Source organism: Salmo salar, unplaced genomic scaffold (assembly GCF_965601325.2).
Source record: "Salmo salar unplaced genomic scaffold, fSalSal1 ptg000136l, whole genome shotgun sequence".
Classification (NCBI taxonomy): Eukaryota; Metazoa; Chordata; class Actinopteri; order Salmoniformes; family Salmonidae; genus Salmo; species Salmo salar.
In genome coordinates this window covers 942,163-964,066 of record NW_027675321.1, presented here as the reverse complement: position 1 = coordinate 964,066, position 21,904 = coordinate 942,163, and the positions used below count along the sequence as shown (strand labels likewise).

At 42.7% G+C, this 21,904-nt stretch overlaps 1 protein-coding gene and 1 long non-coding RNA gene across 2 annotated transcripts; one reads left to right on the top strand and one right to left on the bottom strand.

Annotated features, from left to right (window-relative positions):
• Positions 1-1,605: 1,605 nt before the first annotated feature.
• LOC145866921 (uncharacterized) lies at positions 1,606-5,049 on the top strand. The gene is made up of 3 exons (XR_014383158.1): positions 1,606-2,644; positions 2,804-2,898; positions 4,998-5,049. It is a non-coding gene; the product is annotated as an uncharacterized LOC145866921 (long non-coding RNA).
• A 2,307-nt stretch (positions 5,050-7,356) lies between these two features.
• Positions 7,357-21,356, bottom strand: LOC145866914 (NLR family CARD domain-containing protein 3-like). The gene is made up of 5 exons (XM_082970986.1): positions 21,332-21,356; positions 19,455-21,219; positions 18,809-19,028; positions 9,261-9,366; positions 7,357-8,860 (listed from the first exon to the last, which is right to left on the bottom strand). The coding sequence occupies exons 1-5, from the start codon at positions 21,354-21,356 to the stop codon at positions 8,286-8,288; spliced, it is 2,691 nt and encodes an 896-aa protein (XP_082827112.1). The 3' UTR covers positions 7,357-8,285.
• Between the last annotated feature and the right edge of the window lie 548 nt (positions 21,357-21,904).

Here is a 21,904-nt window from a genome sequence, read left to right as displayed (position 1 = left end):
AGGAGGAGACTATTATTGTGTGGCTCAACACAACACACACGGATGGAACGTAGGGGAAGTAAGAACATGCAATAGGACAGAGAATGTTACAACTGACAAGACAATGAGGGACCTGACTGGGTGGTTGAGTTCCGAGGACTTTAGTAAGACAAAAAAGGCCGAGAGCGGATGTCTGGTGGTTGTGTGGAGGTATGAAGCTGTGGCCAAACCTGCCTGCAAATTGGACTGGTATTTGTGCATTGGTACAGTTAGGCATGCCCTTCACCCTTATACAACACAAAGACCTAGTGCCAGGTGAAATAGAGGGGAGGAGTGCTTCGTCAGGGTCCTTTGACGAAAGAATTTACATTGATAGCATTGGGGTTCCAAGGGGGGTGCCTGATGAGTTTAAAGCTAGGAATCAGATATGGGCTGGATTGGAATCAAGTCTTTTTTGGTGGTCGACTCTCAATAAAAATGTGGATTGGATAAATTACATTTATTATAACCAACAGCGTTTCATCAACTATACCAGAGAGGCAATTCAAGGGTTAGCAGAACAGACAGCTGCGACCACTTTAATGGTATTGCAGAATAGAATAGCTTTGGATATGCTTCTGGCTGAAAAGGGTGGTGTGTGTGTGATGTTCGGATCTGAATGCTGTACTTTCATCCCTGAGAACACAGCTCCAGATGGATCAGTGACCAAGGCCCTGGCCGGTCTAAACAATTTAGCTCAGGAGTTAGCCTGTTAGGGCTAGGGGGCAGTATTGACACGGCTGGACAAAAAACGTACCCGATTTAATCTGGTTACCACTCCTACCCAGTAACTAGAATATGCATATACTTATTACATATGGATAGAAAACACCCTAAAGTTTCTAAAACTGTTTGAATGGTGTCTGTGAGTATAACAGAACTCATTTGGCAGGCAAAAATCTGAGAAGGTTTCATTCAGGAAGTGGCCTGTCTGACAAGGTGTTGTTCTTCTTGTCTCTGTTTATTGAAGAGTGAGGATCTTAGCTGTCCCGTGACACTTCCTACGGCTGCCATAGGGTCTCAGAAGGCGGTAAAAAGCTGAATCGTGGCTTTGCAGGCTCTGGCTGAAAAAAAGTAGCGCGTTTGGGTAGTGGCTGGTTACAGTACTGTGAGACTCAGGCTCGTGCCCGCGTCGACCGAAAGCTTTGTTTACTTTCCTCTGTTTAGCTAAATGGACATTCCCGGTCGGAATATTATCGCTTTTTTACGAGAAAAATGGCATAAAAATGGATTTTAAACAGCGGTTGACATGCTTCGAAGTACGGTAATGGAATATTTAGATTTTTTTTGTCACGAATTGCGCCATGCGCGCGGCCCTGATTTACCATTTCAGATAGTGTCTGGGACGCACGAACAAAACGCCGCTATTCGGATATAACGATGGATTATTTTGGACCAAACCAACATTTGTTATTGAAGTAGCAGTCCTGGGAGTGCATTCTGACGAAGACAACAAAAGGTAATCAAACTTTTATAATAGTAAACCTGATATTGGTGAGTGCTAAACTTGCCGGGTGTCTAAATAGCTAGCCCGTGATGCCTGGGCTATGTACTTAGAATATTGCAAAATGTGCTTTCACCAAAAAGCTATTTTAAAATCGGACATATCGAGTGCATAGAGGAGTTCTGTATCTATAATTCTTAAAATAATTGTTATGCTTTTTGTGAACGTTTATCGTGAGTAACTTAGCAAATTCCTCCGGAAGTTTGCGGGGGGTATGCTAGTTCTGAACGTCACATGCTAATGTAAAAAGCTGTTTTTTGATATAAATATGAACTTAATTGAACAAAACATGCATGTATTGTATAACATAATGTCCTAGGTGTGTCATCTGATGAAGATCATCAAAGGTTATTGCTGCATTTAGCTGTGATTTGGGTTTATGTGACATTATATGCTAGCTTGAAAAATGGGTGTCTGATTATTTCTGGCTGGGTACTCTGCTGACATAATCTAATGTTTTGCTTTCATTGTAAAGCCTTTTTGAAATCGTACAGTGTGGTTAGATTAACGAGAGTCTTGTCTTTAAAATGGTGTAAAATAGTCATATGTTTGAGAAATTGAAGTAATAGCATTTCTAAGGTATTTGAATATCGCGGTTAGGTCAACAGATAAGGACAAACTGTTCCCATCATAGCCCTTACAAAACCTTTTACAACTGATTCATCACTGTCATACCTTATAGGGTCCAGAGTTTTCCTGGTTAGGTCAACAGGTAAGGACAACCTCTGGGCCCCAGTGCAAAAAAATCCCCCCCCCCACTCTGGGACCTATGGTTGCCACCAGTCTGCTTGCCGTTGTCAGTTATCGTCAGGTACTGTATGTGGATGATCAGGGCTTTATTCAGAAAAAGTTTCTTGGGCTACTTTGATTTGCCAAGTGGGCGAGATGTGAATTCCGTGTTTATCTTCATGGACAAACTTGTTGTTCAAACCTACGATGGCTCAGCTTCAAGGGAACGTATCTGCTGTCTGTATTTCCAGCTGAGTCCCCTCCTGTTCCATGGTTTAACAAGCGATGACCACTCCACTACCATTGTCAACTACCTCCTCACATGAACTGGAAGCCACGTCTCATGTGGCCCACTCATCCACTGGCACATTGAATGTTTCCTCTCTAAGCACAGTGAGGGAACCCCTGTCAATTTTTCTCTCATTACTTTATGTAGAGTCAATCACAATCACAATCACATTATTACACATCTATTTGACTCCTTGCTTGGAGTAACTCATTCTTAGCTCTTTTGTCTCACTGTGTAGTGTTTTTGTGTTATTGTCTTCCCAGTCAAATCCTGTCCTGCACTGGTCAAGTCTCTGAACACCTCAACTCATGCCTCATACCCTCATTCAATCACTGCTGTGATCCCTTCCCAAAATGGTGTAAGTAGCCCTCTCATTCCTATTCCCCATAATATTGTACTGTAAGTGTCTTTATTAAATGCTTTAGGTTAAAATAATTACTCTTTGACGATTTTTGAAACACATTTTGACGTCTCTGTGGATCTCCCATCCTCCTCAACAACAGAAATGTCTAATAACGTCTAATACAATTCATCATTAATAATTCTGCAAGTTTTCTGTGTCCAGAAGCCTGATTCTACTCACTGTGGTAGTGTGGAAGTGTTGAGCTGTATTATTTGACCTGTGGTCCTGTTGTCCCCAGTCCCAGTGGTGAAGATAATGTCTTAATTGAGCTTCTTGTCTGTGACTGAGATACGTAATCTGCACATTTACTAAAACGTCAGCTCTCATCTCTCCCAATGTTCTCCATGTCAAACCATGAAGGCCGGGTAGTTTTTTTTCATGATTGCAACCCAGGTCATTTTAGTCGGCTGGCCCTCGCTACATATTCATCGCCAGACCCACTGGCTCCAGGTCATCTATAAGTCTTTGCTAGGTAAAGCTCCGCCTTATCTCAGCTCACTGGTCACGATAACAACACCCACCCGTAGCACGCGCTCCAGCAGGTACATCTCACTGGTCACCCCCAAAGCCTACACCTCCTTTGGCTGCCTTTCCTTCCAGTTCTCTGCAGCCAATGACTGGAACTAAGTGCAAAAATCGCTGAAGCTGGAGACTTATATTTCCCTCACTAACTTTAAACATCAGCTATCTGAGCAGCTAACCGATTTCTGCAGCTGTACATAGGCCATCTGTAAATATCCCACCCAATCTACCTACCTCATCCCCATATTGTTTTTTTTTACTTTGCTGCTCTTTTGGACACCATTATTTCTACTTGCACATCATCATCTGCTCATCTCTCACTCCAGTGTTAATCTGCTAAATTGTGATTACTTTGCTACTACGGCATATTTATTGCCATACCTCCTCACGCCATTTGCACACACTGTATATAGACTTTCTTTTTTCTATTGTGTTGACTGTACGCTTGTTTATTACATGTAATTCTGTGTTGTTGTTTCTGTCGCACTGCTTTGCTTTATCTTGGCCAGGTCGCAGTTGTAAATGAGAACTTGTTCTCAACTGGCCTACCTGGTTAAATAAAGGTGAAATAATAAAAATAAAAAGATGCTATATCATAATGAATCAGATTACATGGAGAGGGGGGACCTGATCCTAGATCAGAATGAATCAGATTACATGGAGAGGAGGGACCTGATCCTAGATCATAATGAATCAGATTACATGGAGAGAGGGGACCTGATCCTATATCATAATGAATCAGATTACATGGAGAGGGGGGACCTGATCCTATATCATAATGAATCAGATTACATGGAGATGGGGGACCTGATCCTATATCATAATGAATCAGATTACATGGAGAGGGGGGGACCTGATCCTAGATCATAATGAATCAGATTACATGGAGAGGAGGGACCTGATCCTAGATCATAATGAATCAGATTACATGGAGAGGGGGACCTGATCCTATATCATAATGAATCAGATTACATGGAGAGGGGGGACCTGATCCTAGATCATAATTAATGATCAGTTGGTGAGGGTAGACTTGGAGGCTGCTTACCTGACATGAAGTCTTTATTTTTCATGTCCTATCCCCTACCTTCCCATACCCCCTCCATTCCCCTACCTTCCCTATATCCCCTCCTCTACCCCACCTTCCCTATACCATTCCTCCTCTCCCCTACCTTCCCTATACCCCCCTCCTCTCCCCTACCTTTCCTATACCCCCTCCTCTCCCCTACCTTCCCTATACCCCCTCCTCTCCCTTCCCTATACCCCCCTCCTCTCCCCTACCTTCCCAATACCCCCCTCCTCTCCCCTACCTTCCCTATACCCCCCTCCTCTCCCCTACCTTCCCTATACCCCACCTCCTCTCCCCTACCTTCCCTATACCCCCTCCTCTCCCCTACCTTCCCTATACCCCCTCCTCTCCCCTACCTTCCCTATACCCCCCTCCTCTCCCCTACCTTCCCTATACCCCCCCCCCTATTATGTTGGACCATCATGTTTATTTGTTTGAATCTTGTCTTTGTTTGTGATCTGGTTAGAAGAGAATGACTCCTCAACCCAAGAGGCCCTGGAGCAGCTGTGATCAGGTTAGAAGAGAATGACTCCTCAACCCAAGAGGCCCTGGAGCAGCAGTGATCAGGTTAGAAGAGAATGACTCCTCAACCCAAGAGGTCCTGGAGCAGCTGTGATCAGGTTAGAAGAGAATGACTCCTCAACCCAAGAGGCCCTGGAGCAGCAGTGATCAGGTTAGAAGAGAATGACTCCTCAACCCAAGAGGCCCTGGAGCAGCTGTGATCAGGTTAGAAGAGAATGACTCCTCAACCCAAGAGGTCCTGGAGCAGCTGTGATCAGGTTAGAAGAGAATGACTCCTCAACCCAAGAGGCCCTGGAGCAGCTGTGATGAGGTTAGAAGAGAATGACTCCTCAACCCAAGAGGCCCTGGAGCAGCTGTGATCAGGTTAGAAGAGAATGACTCCTCAACCCAAGAGGCCCTGGAGCAGCTGTGAGAGAGCAGCAGTGTGGAAGTATTTGGGGAAATTTAAGGAAGGTTTCCTGGAAAAGAGGATTGACTGTTACGTAAAGGGTCAGAGCCACTGAGTGGACAAAATATTAAGGATACCTTCCTAATATTGAGTTGCGCCTGGTCAGTTTGTCATGGAAAGAAAGGTGTCCTTAATGTTTTGTGTAAATTACATAATAACTATACATTTATGGATTGATTTATATAGCCTATTGTTTTCTATTTATTCAACCTGCCATCTACCCACCTGGGGACTGAGGGTTATGAGAGAACCCCCACATCACTAGCTTCTCTTTATTCAACCTGCCATCTACTCACCTGGGGACTGAGGGTTATGAGAGAACCCCCACATCACTAGCTTCTCTTTATTCAACCTGCCATCTACCCACCTGGGGACTGAGGGTTATGAGAGAACCCCCACATCACTAGCTTGCAGGTTCTGCAGCCTTGTAAAGATAAGGAGGGGATGAATGGGAGGCAGGTTGGCATTTATTGTCATGAATCTTGCCCTGGAGGCAGGTTGGTATTTATTGTCATGAATCTTGTTCTGGAGGCAGGTTGGCATTTATTGTCATGAATCTTGTTCTGGAGGCAGGTTGGCATTTATTGTCATGAATCTTGTTCTGGAGGCAGGTTGGCATTTATTGTCATGAATCTTGCCCTGGAGGCAGGTTGGCATTTATTGGTATGAATCTTGCCCTCTAGGCAGTTCAGCAAAGTATTCACTAGCTGGCACAGGCACAAAGTAATACAATCAGATTTTAATCCTTACCTCAACCCTAACCACACTGCTAATCCTTCCCTTAAATTAAGACCATAAAACAACATTATTTTCCACAGCCAATTCTGACTTTGCAGCTGACATATCTAGAGGAAATCGCACAGTTCTGCCTCCAGGTCAAGATTCATGACAAACGTCAACATGAGACAGGGAGAAGCAATGTAAAAATCAATAACGAAATTGTTTTCACAATAAACATGCTTTTTCTTGTTTCAAGTATGTTTTATTATGAAAAGTACAATATATCCATGTATACTTGTACAACTATGGAGCGTATGTCCACATATAATTGTACAATTTGTTTTTCCAACATAAAAGACAAGAAATGATCACATTGGTATTTTAACAGTGTTATTGTAAGAGTTTAAATGTTTAAACAGAGGATACATCTAAAACAGGATAAAACAAGTGCAGTATGTTGTGAGAATGTTACTTTAACGTCGACTCATAACGTCACACTATAACTTCATGGGAGTCTTGTGGAAAGACTAACGGTGTTATTGTAAGAGGTCATGGGTCAAGGTCCTCACAATTATAGGAAGATGCGCATGTGTGTGTGTATGTGTCCTGTTTGTGGTGTGTGTGTGTGTGTGTGTGTGTGTGTGTGTGTGTGTGTGTGTGTGTGTGTGTCCAGTGTGTGTGTGTCCAGTGTGTGTGTGTGTGTGTGAGTCCAGTGTGTGTGTGTTTGTTTGTCTAGTGTGTGTGTGTGTGTGTGTGTGTTTGTCCAGTGTGTGTGTGTGTGTGTGTGTGTTTGTTTTTGTCCAGTGTGTGTGTGTGTGTGTGTGTTTGTCCAGTGTGTGTGTGTGTGTTTGTCCAGTGTGTGTGTGTGTGTGTGTTTGTCCAGTGTGTGTGTGTGTGTGTTTGTCCAGTGTGTGTGTGTGTGTGTGTTTGTCCAGTGTGTGTGTGTGTGTGTGTTTGTCCAGTGTGTGTGTGTGTGTGTCCAGTGTGTGTGTGTGTGTGTCCAGTGTGTGTGTGTGTGTGTCCAGTGTGTGTGTGTGTGTTTGTCCAGTGTGTGTGTGTGTTTGTCCAGTGTGTGTGTGTGTGTGTGTGTGTGTGTTTGTCCAGTTTGTGTGTGTGTGTTTGTCCAGTGTGTGTGTGTGTGTGTTTGTGTGTGTGTTTGTCCAGTGTGTGTGTGTGTGTGTTTGTCCAGTGTGTGTGTGTGTGTGTGTTTGTCCAGTGTGTGTGTGTGTGTGTTTGTCCAGTGTGTGTGTGTGTGTGTGTGTGTTTGTCCAGTGTGTGTGTGTGTGTGTGTGTTTGTCCAGTGTGTGTGTGTGTGTGTGTTTGTCCAGTGTGTGTGTGTGTGTGTGTGTGTTTGTCCAGTGTGTGTGTGTGTGTGTGTGTTTGTCCAGTGTGTGTGTGTGTGTGTGTTTGTCCAGTGTGTGTGTGTGTGTGTGTCCAGTGTGTGTGTGTCCAGTGTGTGTGTGTCCAGTGTGTGTGTGTGTGTGTGTCCAGTGTGTGTGTGTGTGTCCAGTGTGTGTGTGTGTGTGTCCAGTGTGTGTGTGTGTGTCCAGTGTGTGTGTGTGTGTGTCCAGTGTGTGTGTGTGTGTGTCCAGTGTGTGTGTGTGTCCAGTGTGTGTGTGAGTCCAGTGTGTGTGTGTTTGTCTAGTGTGTGTGTCCAGTGTGTGTGTGTCTGTGTGTATCCAGTGTTTGTGTGTGTGTGTGTCCAGTGTGTGTGTTTGTCCACTTTGTTTGTCCAGTGTGTGTGTGTGTCCAGTGTGTGTGTGTGTGTGTGTGTATTTTTGTTTGACCAGTGTGTGTGTGTGTGTGTGTCCAGTGTGTGTGTGTGTGTGTGTGTGTGTGTGTGTGTGTCCAGTGTGTGTGTGTGTGTGTGTGTGTGTCCAGTGTGTGTGTGTGTATGTGTGTGAGTGTGTGTGTGTTTTCGTTTGTCCAGTGTGTGTGTGTGTGTGTAAGTGTGTGTGTGTGTGTGTGTGTGTGTGTGTCCAGTGTGTGTGTGTGTGTGTGTGTGTGTGTGTGTGTGTGTGTGTGTGTGTGTCCAGTGTGTGTGTGTGTGTGTGTGTCCAGTTATTATTTCAGGGACACTGAAGAGCCAACATCCCAAACCCCAAACCCTGGATAGAGGGGCTCAGTGAATGTGGAGGTGAATGTGATCAGGTGGGTCAGTGTGTCAGAGGAGGCTCTATAGAAGGACAGAGTGCCGGCTGACCAGTCCAGATACACTCCTACTCTGTGGGAGCTGGAGGGGGGGACGTCTATGGTAGTGGAGTTATTATTATACCAGCTGGAGGAGGGGACGTCTATGGTAGTGGAGTTATTATTATGCCTGGCAGAGTAACTGTTGTCATAGCAGAACAGACACCAGGACTTGTCATTGTATCCAAGCCAACAGTCCTTACTCCTTCCTCTCCTGCTGATTCCTTTATATGTCACTCCTATACCAGCCCAACTCCCACTCCACTCTACCTCCCAGTAACAGCGCCCAGTCAGACCCTCTCTACACAGCACCTGTCCCCAGTCCTCAAATCTCTCTGGGTGATCAGGATACGGCTGCTCCTCTGTCCTACATGTCACCTTTCTGTTCTCCTCAGACAGAGAGAGGAGTCTGTTTACTGTGTTTGGGTCCAGTGTGAGATCACAGACATCTGATGGATGAAACCAGACACAATATTAGAAATCATCATCATTCACATTAGAATGTTAACTCACTTTTCACTAATTCATTTAATGTAGATGTTTCTAGGTATCAAAAGGAGAAGTTAAGGTAACTTGAGACTTGTTGAATGATCATATGTTATACTGTATGGTAATATAATACACACTTATTCACATTAATTACACACACACACACACACACACACACACACACACACACACACACACACACACACTCAACTCTTTGTAAACGTTGGTGTCCCTGATTTCTGCTTCTGTAGAACTACAGATGATATTTAATATGACCAAGTCAGTAATGATGGTGGTCTTTGACTTAACTTGAATTAAGACTTATTCTTAGTCATATTCTTCACAGCAGTCAACACTCACATTTTCTAAGTCCAGGTTTCATTCTGTTCTCTCCACCATGTTCCACACTGTAGCGGTAAGCAGAAGAACAGACAGTCATTGAGGGATACACCTGAACTCTCACACACACACACACACACACACACAGCATATAGCTTTGTCCAAGTGGTGGTCAGAATGTTTGTATTAACTAGCCTGAAAAGTCAAACATGTCTGATATGAACATTGACATAAACCCTCTACATACTTGAGTTTCTCCAGTCTGCAGTGTGGATCCTCCAGTCCAGCAGAGAGCAGTCTGACTCCTGAGTCTCCTGGGTGATTGTAGCTCAGGTCCAGCTCTCTCAGGTGTGAGGGGTTTGACCTCAGAGCTGAGACCAGAGAAGCACAGCCTTCCTCTGTGACTAGACAGCCTGACAGCCTGCAAAGAGTCAAATCATATTAAAATCACACTGATATTCTTTGGTGGTGAAAATAGTGGCAGTATATTTCTTCAACATATTCAGATATATCAGTCATGAAACCTTTCATATCTATTCAGAAATGAATGTATCATATTACAAATTATCAATGTGTTACCTGCAGATAGAAACATATATAGTACAAATATTTGAGTAGACTGACCAGACCAGTTTAAAAGCAGTATCAGTCAAAAGACAGACAGTGAGGTATCAGATTTAGATTGTATTGAGTATACAGTCCACACCATAGCTATTTTGACAGTGAAGATAACAATTTAAATGTGGTTCTAAACTCTAACATTTTGGATTTCAGATCAAATGTTTCATATGAGGTGACAGTATATAATGTCACCTTTTATTTGAGGATATTTTCATACATATCTGTTTCATTATTTAGAAAAATGAAAGCACTTTATGTATCTAGTCCCCCTATTTAAAGAAGTCATATGTTTTCTGACCAATTCACTCATAGTGGCTTAAAGTAGTCACAAGTTGAGTATTTGATCCGATATTCCTTGAACGCAGCGACTACATCAAGCTTGTGACTCAAACTCGTTGATTGATTTTTCAGTTTGTTTTGGTTGTGTTTTGGGTTGTGTTTTGCCCAATATTAAAATGGTGGATGGTGTAACGTCTGCTTCCAGCTCACACTCTCAAACACGTAGATCCCCCTGAACGCAGCTCACTCTCCAGATCCCAGTCACCTGAATTCTGATCACCTGTTCACACACCTGTATGTCATTATCAAACTCTATTTAGTTCAGTTCTTTGCACCCCCATCATTGTGATGTAATGTTTGATTTGCGACACACGGCTATTCGGAGCGCTGAGTTTCCTTTAATTTACTCCTCCCGTGTATGATAGTTTTTGCCTGCCTCCCTAACGACGCCTTTTGCCTATTCCCTGCCTGTACCTTAGCCCATTGGATTTCCTGTTATCAACCTATTCCCTGCCTGTACCTTAGCCCATTGGATTTCCTGTTATCAACCTATTCCCTGCCTGTACCTTAGCCCATTGGATTTCCTGTTATCAACCTATTCCCTGCCTGTACCTTAGCCCATTGGATTTCCTGTTATCAACCTATTCCCTGCCTGTACCTTAGCCCATTGGATTTCCTGTTATCAACCTATTCCCTGCCTGTACCTTAGCCTATTGGATTTCCTGTTATCAACCTATTGCCTGATCTCCCGGACCACGGCCTTTTCCCTGCCTGTTGCATTTTTGGACCCTTTTTGATCTTCTGCCTGCCCCTGGACCTGTGGTCCTTTACAATAAACACCTGCTGAGCCCTGCACTTGAAACCAGCTCTCTGTCTCCCATCGTGTTCATTACAGATGGTGACTGGAGTCATTTTATTTATAAGTGAGTAGATAACATGTTTCTAAACACTACTAAAAGCATCCTGATGATGCCATGATTAAGAGAAATCATGAATGAATCATGAATAATAGTGAGAAAGTTACAGAAGCTACAATAAAACATGCTAACCTCTCACCATTACCAATAACAGAGGCTACAACAAAACATGCTAACCTCTCACCATTACCAATAACAGAGACTACAACAAAACATGCTAACCTCTCACCATTACCAATAACAGAGGCTACAACAAAACATGCTAACCTCTCACCATTATCAATAACAGAGGCTACAACAAAACATGCTAACCTCTCACCATAACCAATAACAGAGGCTACAACAAAACAGGCTAACCTCTCACCATTACCAATAACAGAGGCTACAACAAAACATGCTAACCTCTCACCATTATCAATAACAGAGGCTACAACAAAACATGCTAACCTCTCACCATAACCAATAACAGAGGCTACAACAAAACAGGCTAACCTCTCACCATTACCAATAACAGAGGCTACAACAAAACATGCTAACCTCTCACCATTACCAATAACAGAGGCTACAACAACACATGCTAACCTCTCACCATTACCAATAACAGAGGCTACAACAACACATGCTAACCTCTCACCATTACCAATAACAGAGACTACAACAAAACATGCTAACCTCTCACCATCACCAATAACAGAGGCTCATTCCTCATTATTCACAATTAATTCCTGATTATTCATAATCATGGTAGCATCCACATGAATGTAGAAGTGTTCAGAAACATCTATTCTTACTGACAATACAAGTGAAGTGACTCCAAAATGACAGGACATTATTCACCATTCAGTTTCTATTAGGAAAAACATCATCCAAAACACAACCAAGACAAACTGTAAATGAATTCAACAAGTTAGTAGAATCACAGGCTTGATGTAATCACTGCAGGCATGGAATATGGGACTAAATACTAAACTTATGATTAAATAAATTTGTCCAAATAATTAAGACTTCTTCAAATGGGAGAACTAAACTCAGCAATAAAAGAAACGTCCTCTCACTGTCATTTGCGTTTATTTTCAGAAAACTTAACATGTGTAAATATTTGTATGAACATAACAAGATTCAACAACTGAGACATAAACTGAACAAGTTCCACAGACATGTGACTAACAGAAATGGAATAATGTGTCCCTGAACAAAGGGGGGGGGGTCAAAATCAAAAGTAACAGTCAGTATCTGGTGTGGCCACCAGCTGCATCAAGAACTGCAGTGCATCTCTTCCTCATGGACTGCACCAGATTTGCCAGTTCTTGATGTGAGATTACCCCACTCTTCCACCAAGGCACCTGCAAGTTCCTGGACATTTCTGGGGGGAATGGCCCTAGCCCTCACCCTCCGATCCAACAGGTCCCAGATGTGCTCAATGGGACTGAGATTTCGGGCTCTTCGCTGGCCATGGCAGAACACTGACATTCCTGTCTTGCAGGAAATCACGCACAGAACATGCTGTATGGCTGGTGGCATTGTCATGCTGGAGGGTCATGTCAGGATGAGCCTGCAGGAAGGGTACCACATGAGAGAGGAGGATGTCTTCCCTGTAACGCACAGCATTGAGATTGCCTGCAATGACATCAAGCTCAGTCCGATGATGCTGTGACACACTGCCCCAGACCATGACGGACCCTCCACCTCCAAATCAATCCCGCTCCAGAGTACAGGCCTCGGTGTAACGCTCATTCCTTCGACGATAAACGCGAATCCGACCCTCACCCCTGGTGAGCCAAAACCTCGACTCGTCAGTGAAGAGCACTTTTTGACAGTCCTGTCTGGTCCAGCAACGGTGGGTTTGTGCCCATAGGCGACGTTGTTGCCGGTGATGTCTGGTGAGGACCTGCCTTACAACAGGCCTACAAGCCCTCAGCCCAGCCTCTCTCAGCCTATTGAGGACAGTCTGAGCACTGATGGAGGGATTGTGCATTCCTGGTGTAACTCGGGCAGTTGTTGCCATCCTGTACCTGTCCCGCAGGTGTGATGTTCAGATGTACCGATCCTGCGCAGGTGTTGTTACACATGGTCTGCCACTGTGAGGACGAACAGCTGTCCGTCCTGTCTCCCTGTAGCGCTGTCTTAGGCGTCTCATAGTACGGACATTGCAATTTATTGCCCTGGCCACATTTGCAGTCCTCATGCCTCCTTGCAGCATGCCTAATGCACGTTCACACAGATGAGCAGGGACTCTAGGCATCTTTCTTTGGGTGTTTTTCAGAGTCAGTAGAAAGGCCTCTTTAGTGTCCTAAGTTATCATAACTGTGACCTTCATTGCCTACCGTCTGTAAGCTGTTAGTGTCTTAAGGACCATTCCACAGGTGCATGTTCATTAATTGTTTATGGTTCATTGAACAAGCATGGGGAAACAGTGCTTAAACCCTTTTCAATAAAGATCTGTGAAGTTATTTTGATTTTTACGAATTATCTTTGAAAGACAGGGTCCTGAAAAAGGGATGTTTCTTTTTTTGCTGAGTTTAGATGCCGAAAGTGCTTTCATATCTAAAACGGTAAAAAATACAGTCTTGGCCAAAAGTTTTGAGAATGACACAAATATTAATTTTCACAAAGTCTGCTGCCTCAGTTTGTATGATGGCAATTTGCGTATACTCGAGAATGTTATGAAGAGTGATCAGATCAATTGCAAATAATTGCCAAGTTCCTCTTTGCCATGCAAATGAACTGAATCCCCCAAAAACATTGCCACAAAAGGACCAGCTGACATCATGTCAGTGATTCTCTCGGTAACACAGGTGTGAGTGTTGACGAGGACAAGGCTGGAGATCACTCTGTCATGCTGATTGAGTTCGAATAACAGACTGGAAGCTTCAAAAGGAGGGTGGTGCTTGGAATCATTGTTCTCCCTCTGTCAACCATGGTTACCTGCAAGGAAACACGTGTCGTCATCATTGCTTTGCACAAAAAGGGCTTCACAGGCAAGGATATTGCTACCAGTAAGATTGCACCTAAATCAACCATTTATTGGATCATCAAGAACTTCAAGGAGAGCGGTTCAATTGTTGTGAAGAAGGCTTCAGGGCGCCCAAGAAAGTCCAGCAAACGCCAGGACTGTCTCCTAAAGTTGATTCAGCTGCGGGATCGGGGCACCACCAGTACAGAGCTTGCTCAGGAATGGCAGCAGGCAGGTGTGAGTTTTTCGGAGGATGGCCTGGTGTCAAGAAGGGCAGCAAAGAAGCCACTTCTCTCCAGGAAAAACATCAGGGACAGACTGATATTCTGAAAAAGGTACAGGGATTGGATTGCTGAGGACTGGGGTAAAGTCATTTTCTCTGATGAATCCCCTTTCCGATTGTTTGGGGCATCCGGAAAAAAGCTTGTCCGGAGAAGGCAAGGTGAGCGCTACCATCAGTCCTGTGTCATGCCAACAGTAAAGCATCCTGAGACCATTCATGTGTGGGGTTGCTTCTCAGCCAAGGGAGTGGGCTCACTCACAATTTTGCCTAAGAACACAGCCATGAATAAAGAATGGTACCAACACATCCTCCGAGAGCAACTTCTCCCAACCAGTCAGGAACAGTTTGGTGACGAACAATGCCTTTTCCAGCATGATGGAGCACCTTGCCATAAGGCAAAAGTGATAACTAAGTGGCTCTGGGAACAAAACATCGATATTTTGGGTCCATGGCCAGGAAACTCCCCAGACCTTAATCCCATTGAGAACTTGTGGTCAATCCTCAAGAGGCAGGTGGACAAACAAAAACCCACAAATTCTGACAAACTCCAAGCATTGATTATGCAAGAATGGGCTGCCATCAGTCAGGATGTGGCCCAGAAGTTAATTGACAGCATGCCAGGGCAGATTGCAGAGGTCTTGAAAAAGAAGGGTCAGCACTGCAAATATTGACTCATTGCTTCAACTTCATGTGATTGTCAATAAAAGCCTTTGACACTTATGAAATGCTTGTAATTATACTTCAGTATTCCATAGTAACATCTGACAAAAATATCTAAAGACACTGAAGCAGTAGACTTGTGAAAATTAATATTTGTGTCATTCTCAAAACTTTTGGCCACGACTGTATATGTATGAATACCTTTAAATAAAAGGTGACATTCTGTACTGTCACCTAATATGAAACATTCGATCTCAAATCCAAAATGCTGGAGCATAGCACCACATTTAAAACTGTAAGCTTCACTGTCCAAACATATATGGTGTGGACTATGTGTGTCTGGTAAACACATGTGGATCTGGTGAACAGTTATCACTTGTTGACCAACTACAGGAATACTGACCTCAGAGTCTCCAGTCTGCAGTGGGGATTCCCCAGTCCAGCAGAGAGCAGCTTCACTCCTGAATCCTTCAGGTCATTGTTACTCAGGTCCAGCTCTCTCAGGTGTGAGGGGTTTGACTCCAGAGCTGAGACCAGAGAAGCACAGCCTTCCTCTGTGACTCCACAGCCTGACAGCCTGCAAAGAGTCAAATCATATTAAAATCACACTGCTATGCTTTGGTGGTGAAAATAGAAGCAGTATATTTTTATTAACATATTCAGATACATCAGTCTCCTGAAACCTGCCATATATATTCATAAATTAATGTATCATTATTAGAAATGACAAATTATCAAAGTTTTGCCTGCAGATAGAAACATGTATAATACAAATATTTGAGTAGACTGACCAGACCAGTTTAAAAGCAGTATCAGTCAAAAGACAGACAGTGAGGTATCAGATTTAGATTGTATTGAGTATACAGTCCACACCATATCTATTTTGACAGTGAAGATAACAATTTAAATGTGGTTCTAAACTCTAACATTTTGGATTTCAGATCAAATGTTTCATATGAGGTGACAGTATATAATGTCACCTTTTATTTGAGGATATTTTAATTCATATCTGTTTCACCATTTAGACAAATAAAAGCACTTTATGTATCTAGTCCCCCCATTTGAAGAAGTCATAAGTATTCTGACCAAATCACTCATAGTGTATTAAAATAGTCAAACGTTTAGTATTTGGTCCCATATTCCTTTAATGCAACAACTACATCAAGCTTGTGACTCAAAGTCGTGTGTTGCATTTGCAGTTTGTTTTGGTTGTGTTTTGGGTTATGTTTTGCACAATATTAAAATGGTGGATGTTTTCTGTCTAAGTGAGAAGATACATGCTGGAGCATAGCACCAAATTTAAAACTTTAAGCTTCACTGTCCAAACACATATGGTGTGGACTATGTGTGTCTGGTAAACACATGTGGATCTGGTGAACAGTTATCACTTGTTGACCAACTACAGGAATACTGACCTCAGAGTCTCCAGTTTACAGTGGGGATCCTCCAGTCCAGCAGAGACCAGCTTCACTCCTGAATCCTTCAGGTCATTGTTACTCAGGTCCAGCTCTCTCAGGTGTGAGGGGTTTGACTCCAGAGCTGAGACCAGAGAAGCACAGCCTTCCTCTGTGACTAGACAGCCTGACAGCCTGCAAAGAGTCAAATCATATTAAAACCACACTGATATTCTTTGGTGGTGAAAATAGTAGCAGTATATTTTTTTAACATATTCAGATATATCAGTGTCCTGAAACCTTCCATATCTATTCAGAAATTAATGTATCATATTATAAATTACAAATTATCAACGTTTTGCCTGCAGATAGAAACATGTATAGTACAAATATTTGAGTAGACTGACCAGACCAGTTTAAAAGCAGTATCAGTCAAAAGACAGACAGTGAGTTATCAGATTTAGATTGTATTGAGTATACAGTCCACACCATATCTATTTTGACAGTGAAGATAACATTTTAAATGTGGCTCTAAACTCCAACATTTTGGATTTGAGATCAAATGTTTCATTTGAGGTGACAGTATAAAATGTCACCTTTTATTTGAGGATATTTTCATACATATCTGTTTCACGTTTAAAAATGAAAGCACTTTATGTATCTAGTCCCCCTATTTGAAGAAGTCATAAGTATTTTGACCAATTCATTTATAGTGTATTAAAGTAGTCAATAGATTAGTGTTTGGTTGTAAACTAGTTGGTCTTATTTGCAGTTTGTTTTGGTTGTGTTTTGCACCAATAATAAAATGGTGGATGATGACTGGATAATTTTCTGTCTAAGTGAGTAGATAACATGTTTCTAAACACTAAATTAATCCTGATGATAACATGATTAATACAAATCATGAATGAATCATCAATAATAATGAGAGAGAAAGTTACAGAGTCTACAACAGAACATGCTAACCTCTCACCATTACCAATAACAGAGGCTACAACAAAACATGCTAACCACTCACCATTACCAATAACAGAGGCTACAACAAAACATGCTAACCACTCACCATTACCAATAACAGAGGCTACAACAAAACATGCTAACCTCTCACCATTACCAATAACAGAGACTACAACAAAACACGCTAACCTCTCACCATTACCAATAACAGAGGCTACAACAAAACATGCTAACCACTCACCATTACCAATAACAGAGGCTACAACAAAACATGCTAACCTCTCACCATTACCAATAACAGAGACTACAACAAAACATGCTAACCTCTCACCATTACCAATAACAGAGGATACAACAGAACATGCTAACCTCTCACCATTACCAATAACAGAGGCTACAACAAAACATGCTAACCTCTCACCATTACCAATAACAGAGGATACAACAGAACATGCTAACCTCTCACCATTACCAATAACAGAGACTACAACAAAACATGTTAACCTCTCACCATTACCAATAACAGAGGCTACAACAAAACATGCTAACCTCTCACCATTACCAATAACAGAGGCTACAACAAAACATGCTAACCTCTCACCATTACCAATAACAGAGGATACAACAGAACATGCTAACCTCTCACCATTACCAATAACAGAGACTACAACAAAACATGTTAACCTCTCACCATTACCAATAACAGAGGCTACAACAAAACATGCTAACCTCTCACCATTACCAATAACAGAGGCTACAACAAAACATGCTAACCTCTCACCATTACCAATAACAGAGGCTACAACAAAACATACTAACCTCTCAACATTACCAATAACAGAGGGGGTTTGATCTTTGTTAGTAGAATCACAAGCCTCACTGCAGGTGTCAGGAATCCCGCTTCCTGAGTCTGTTTCTGCCTGAGCTGACTGTTTTCTGTTTGGTGTCTAAGGGTGCGTTCAGAAACCTATCTGGTTGCCAGGCGACGAAGTTAGGCGGGAGATCTAGTGATTACCCTACACCTGCATCTCATCAACCTTCTGCACACCTGGTCCTGATCATCACCTCTTCATAAGCCCTGAGCTGACATCTATTCCCTGCTGGATCGTTAGCAACGAACAGCCTCATGTTTCCTGAGCTAGTCTTGTTGTTTTGTTCTTGTTACTGGTTACTCCCCCCCCCGTTTACTCTGTCTACAGTCATCCTCCCGGAACATTCAACTCCCTTGACTGGCCGTCGGTGGATACAGTGACTTCATTGAATCCACCCATCTACTCTCATCAACTCACCTCCGCTGCCGCTCTGTCTCCTGGATCACTCAAATTACACATCAAGACTACCAATAAATACTCACCTTCATTTTACTCACCTTGTCCTGGTCTGCTTCTGGGTTCTGTCTTAGAGAAACGTGACAGCAGGCATGGAATATGGGACAACATGCTAAACTTATGACTATTTTAATACACTATAAGTAATATGTCCGAATAATTACGACTTTTTCAAATGGGAGAACTACATGCATAAAGTACTTTCATATCTGATAATACTGACCTCAGAGTCTCCAGTTTACAGTGGGGATTCCCCAGTCCAGCAGAGAGCAGCTTCACTCCTGAATCCTTCAGGTCATTGTTACTCAGGTCCAGATCTCTCAGGTGTGAGGGGTTTGAACTGAGAACTGAGGCCAACACTTTACAGGATGTGTCTGTGAGTTTACAGCCAGTGAGTCTGCAAACACAGAAGAAATACAATGACAGACAGGTTGTATTAAAATGATACGCTTAGCTTTCTCTGTTTACGCTGTTACCCATTTACAAATAATGTGTTGGGTTTGACCTCAGAGCTGAGACCAGAGAAGCACAGCCTTCCTCTGTGACTCCACAGCCTGACAAAGAGATCATGACTTCAAACACATTGTTAATTTAGTGTAGAAGGACAATGGCAGATGCATTTGGTTAATTCTCCCAAACAACATATAGATTCTTCTTCTGTCTCCTAGAGTTGTATGGTCATATTGTTATACTAATGTGAAAATCAATGCGTTTATTCAATGTTTTCAATATAATATTAAACACATATTATAATGCATATTTTTCTTTAACCTGAATATTTCTTCCTGATGATTAGTTTTTATATGTCATTTTATGTACTCACAGAAATGCACTGGAGGCTTTGAACACTGGCAGCAGCCTCAGAAGACCTTCCTCTGATCTGGAGTATTTCTTCAGGTCAAACACATCCAGCTCCTTTTCTGAAGTCAGCAACACAAAGACCAGAGCTGACCACTGTGCAGGTGACAGGTTGGGTTCTGAGAGACTTCCTGAGCTCAGGAAGCTTTGGATCTCCTCCACTAGAGAATGGTCATTCAGTTCATTCAGACAGTGGAACAGATTGATGCTCCTCTCTGGAGAGGGATTCTCCCTGATCTTCTCCTTGATGTACTTGACTGTTTCTTCATGGCTCTGTGAGCTGCTTCTTGTCTTTGTCAGTAGACCTCGTAAGTACTTCTGATTGGACTCCAGTGAGAGGCCCAGAAGGAAGCGGAGGAAAAGGTCCAGGTTTCCCGTCTCACTTTGTAAGGCTTTATCCACAGCACTCTTGTAGAAAGTAACTTCAGGTTCGTCTTTTGTTTTCGGTTTGTCCATTAGATTCTCATTGTTGTTGATGAATGAGAGGAACACATACACAGCAGCCAGAAACTCCTGAATGCTCAGATGAACAAAGCAGTACACCTTGTCCTGGTACAGCCCACAATCCTCTTTAAAGAGCTGTGTGCACAATCCTGAGTACACTGAGGCTTCATTGACATCAATGCCAGCCTCTTTCAGGTCTTCTTCATAGAAAATCAGATTGCCCTTCACTAGCTGTTGAAAAGCCAGTTTTCCCAGTGACAGAATGCTCTCGTTATTCCAGTGTGGATCTGTCTCTTCTTTCCCAAGATACTTTTCATTCTTCTGTTTGGTATGAAACACCACAAGGTGTGTGTACATCTCAGTCAGAGTCTTGGGCATCTCTTCTCTCTTATGTTTCAGCATGTGTTCGAGGACTGTTGCAGAAATCCAACAGAAGACTGGAATGTGGCACATGATGTGGAGGCTCCTTGATGTCTTTATGTGTGAGATGATTCTGCTGGCCAGGTCCTCATCACTGAATCTCTTTCTGAAGTACTCCTCCTTCTGTGGGTCATTGAACCCTCGTACCTCTGTCACCTGGTCAACACACCCTGAAGGGATCTTATTGGCTGCTGCAGGTCGGGTAGTTATCCAGAGGAGAGCAGAGGGAAGCAGATTTCCCTTGATGAGATTTGTCAGCAGAACATCCACTGAGGTTGACTCTGTGACGTCCCAACAGATCTTGTTCTTCTGGAAGTCTAGGGGCAGTCGGCACTCATCCAGACCATCAAAGATGAACAGAACTTTGTACTTGTCGTAGTTGGAGATTCCTGATTGTTTGGTTTCCATTGAGAAGTGATTAAGAAGTTCAATCAAAGTGTGTTTGTCCCCTTTCATCAAATTCAGCTCCCGGAAAGGGAATGAAAATACAAATTGAACATCCTGATTTGCTTTTCCTTCAGCCCAGTCCAGAATGAACTTCTGCACAGAGACTGTTTTTCCAATGCCAGCGACTCCCTTTGTCAGCACAGTTCTGATACGTTTGTCTTGTCCAGTTAAGGGTTTGAAGATGTCGTTACATTTGATTGCAGTCTCTGGTCTTGCTTGTTTCCTGGTTGTTGTCTCAATCTGTCTCAGCTCATGTTCATTATTGACCTGTCCTGTTCCACCCTCTGTGATGTAGAGCTCTGTGTAGATCTTATTGAGAAGTGTTGGGTTTCCTTGTTTAGCGATCCCCTCAAATACACATTGAAACTTCTTCTTTAGATTAGATTTGAGTTCATGTTGGCAAATCACAGCAAGCTCATCTGAACGAAGAAATAACACAGAGGATATTAATATTACATCTGTTTTAATGGCTACAGTATTGTAGGACTGTTATAAAGTTTTAAAGTATAATAATTTATTATCTTAACTGACTGTATAAACGTGTAAACGTTTTCATAATGCATTACAGACTGGTGTGACTGATTATATTATTATTGGTGTTATTGATGGTATTATTAATGTTGTCTCTCTGTCTCTGTCTCTCTCTCTAAATTAATCAACACAACACATCCCTGCTGCTACTTGATGAGGTCACTAGGTGTTGTGTTAAGGCTGCTTCAATATCATTGAGTTACACAGCTACTTTAGCTGTACTTTAGCTACAGCTTTTAAATGTTATAAAACAGCATTCAACATGAGGCAGACAGATCTTACATTTCTCCAGTGTGTCAGCAAGCTCCTTCTGGTTCATTTTCCTCAGGACGTGCAGTGTGATCTTCAGAGCCCCCTCTCTGGCACTGCTCTCCTGCTTCTCATCTTCAGCATCCACCACTTCCTTATCCTGCTTCTGACTCTCATAGCCTTCTGGGAGTTCTGGACTAAGAATCCTCTTGAACATCTTCAGCTCGTTCTTCACAAATGTCATAATTTTCTCTTCAAGCAACTGAAATAAATGAAGTAAATAAGTTAAGCAAGAGAAGAAAGGCTTTCTCATTAACACATTAA

Coding starts and splice junctions, on each gene's coding strand:
- LOC145866914 (XM_082970986.1), bottom strand. CDS start 21,356: ATGAAAACGTTTACACGTTTATACA. Junction 21,220..21,331: donor AACGTTTACACGTTTATACA/GTCAGTTAAGAT, acceptor TTCTTCGTTCAG/ATGAGCTTGCTGTGATTTGC. Junction 19,029..19,454: donor AAAGCCTCCAGTGCATTTCT/GTGAGTACATAA, acceptor CTGTGTTTGCAG/ACTCACTGGCTGTAAACTCA.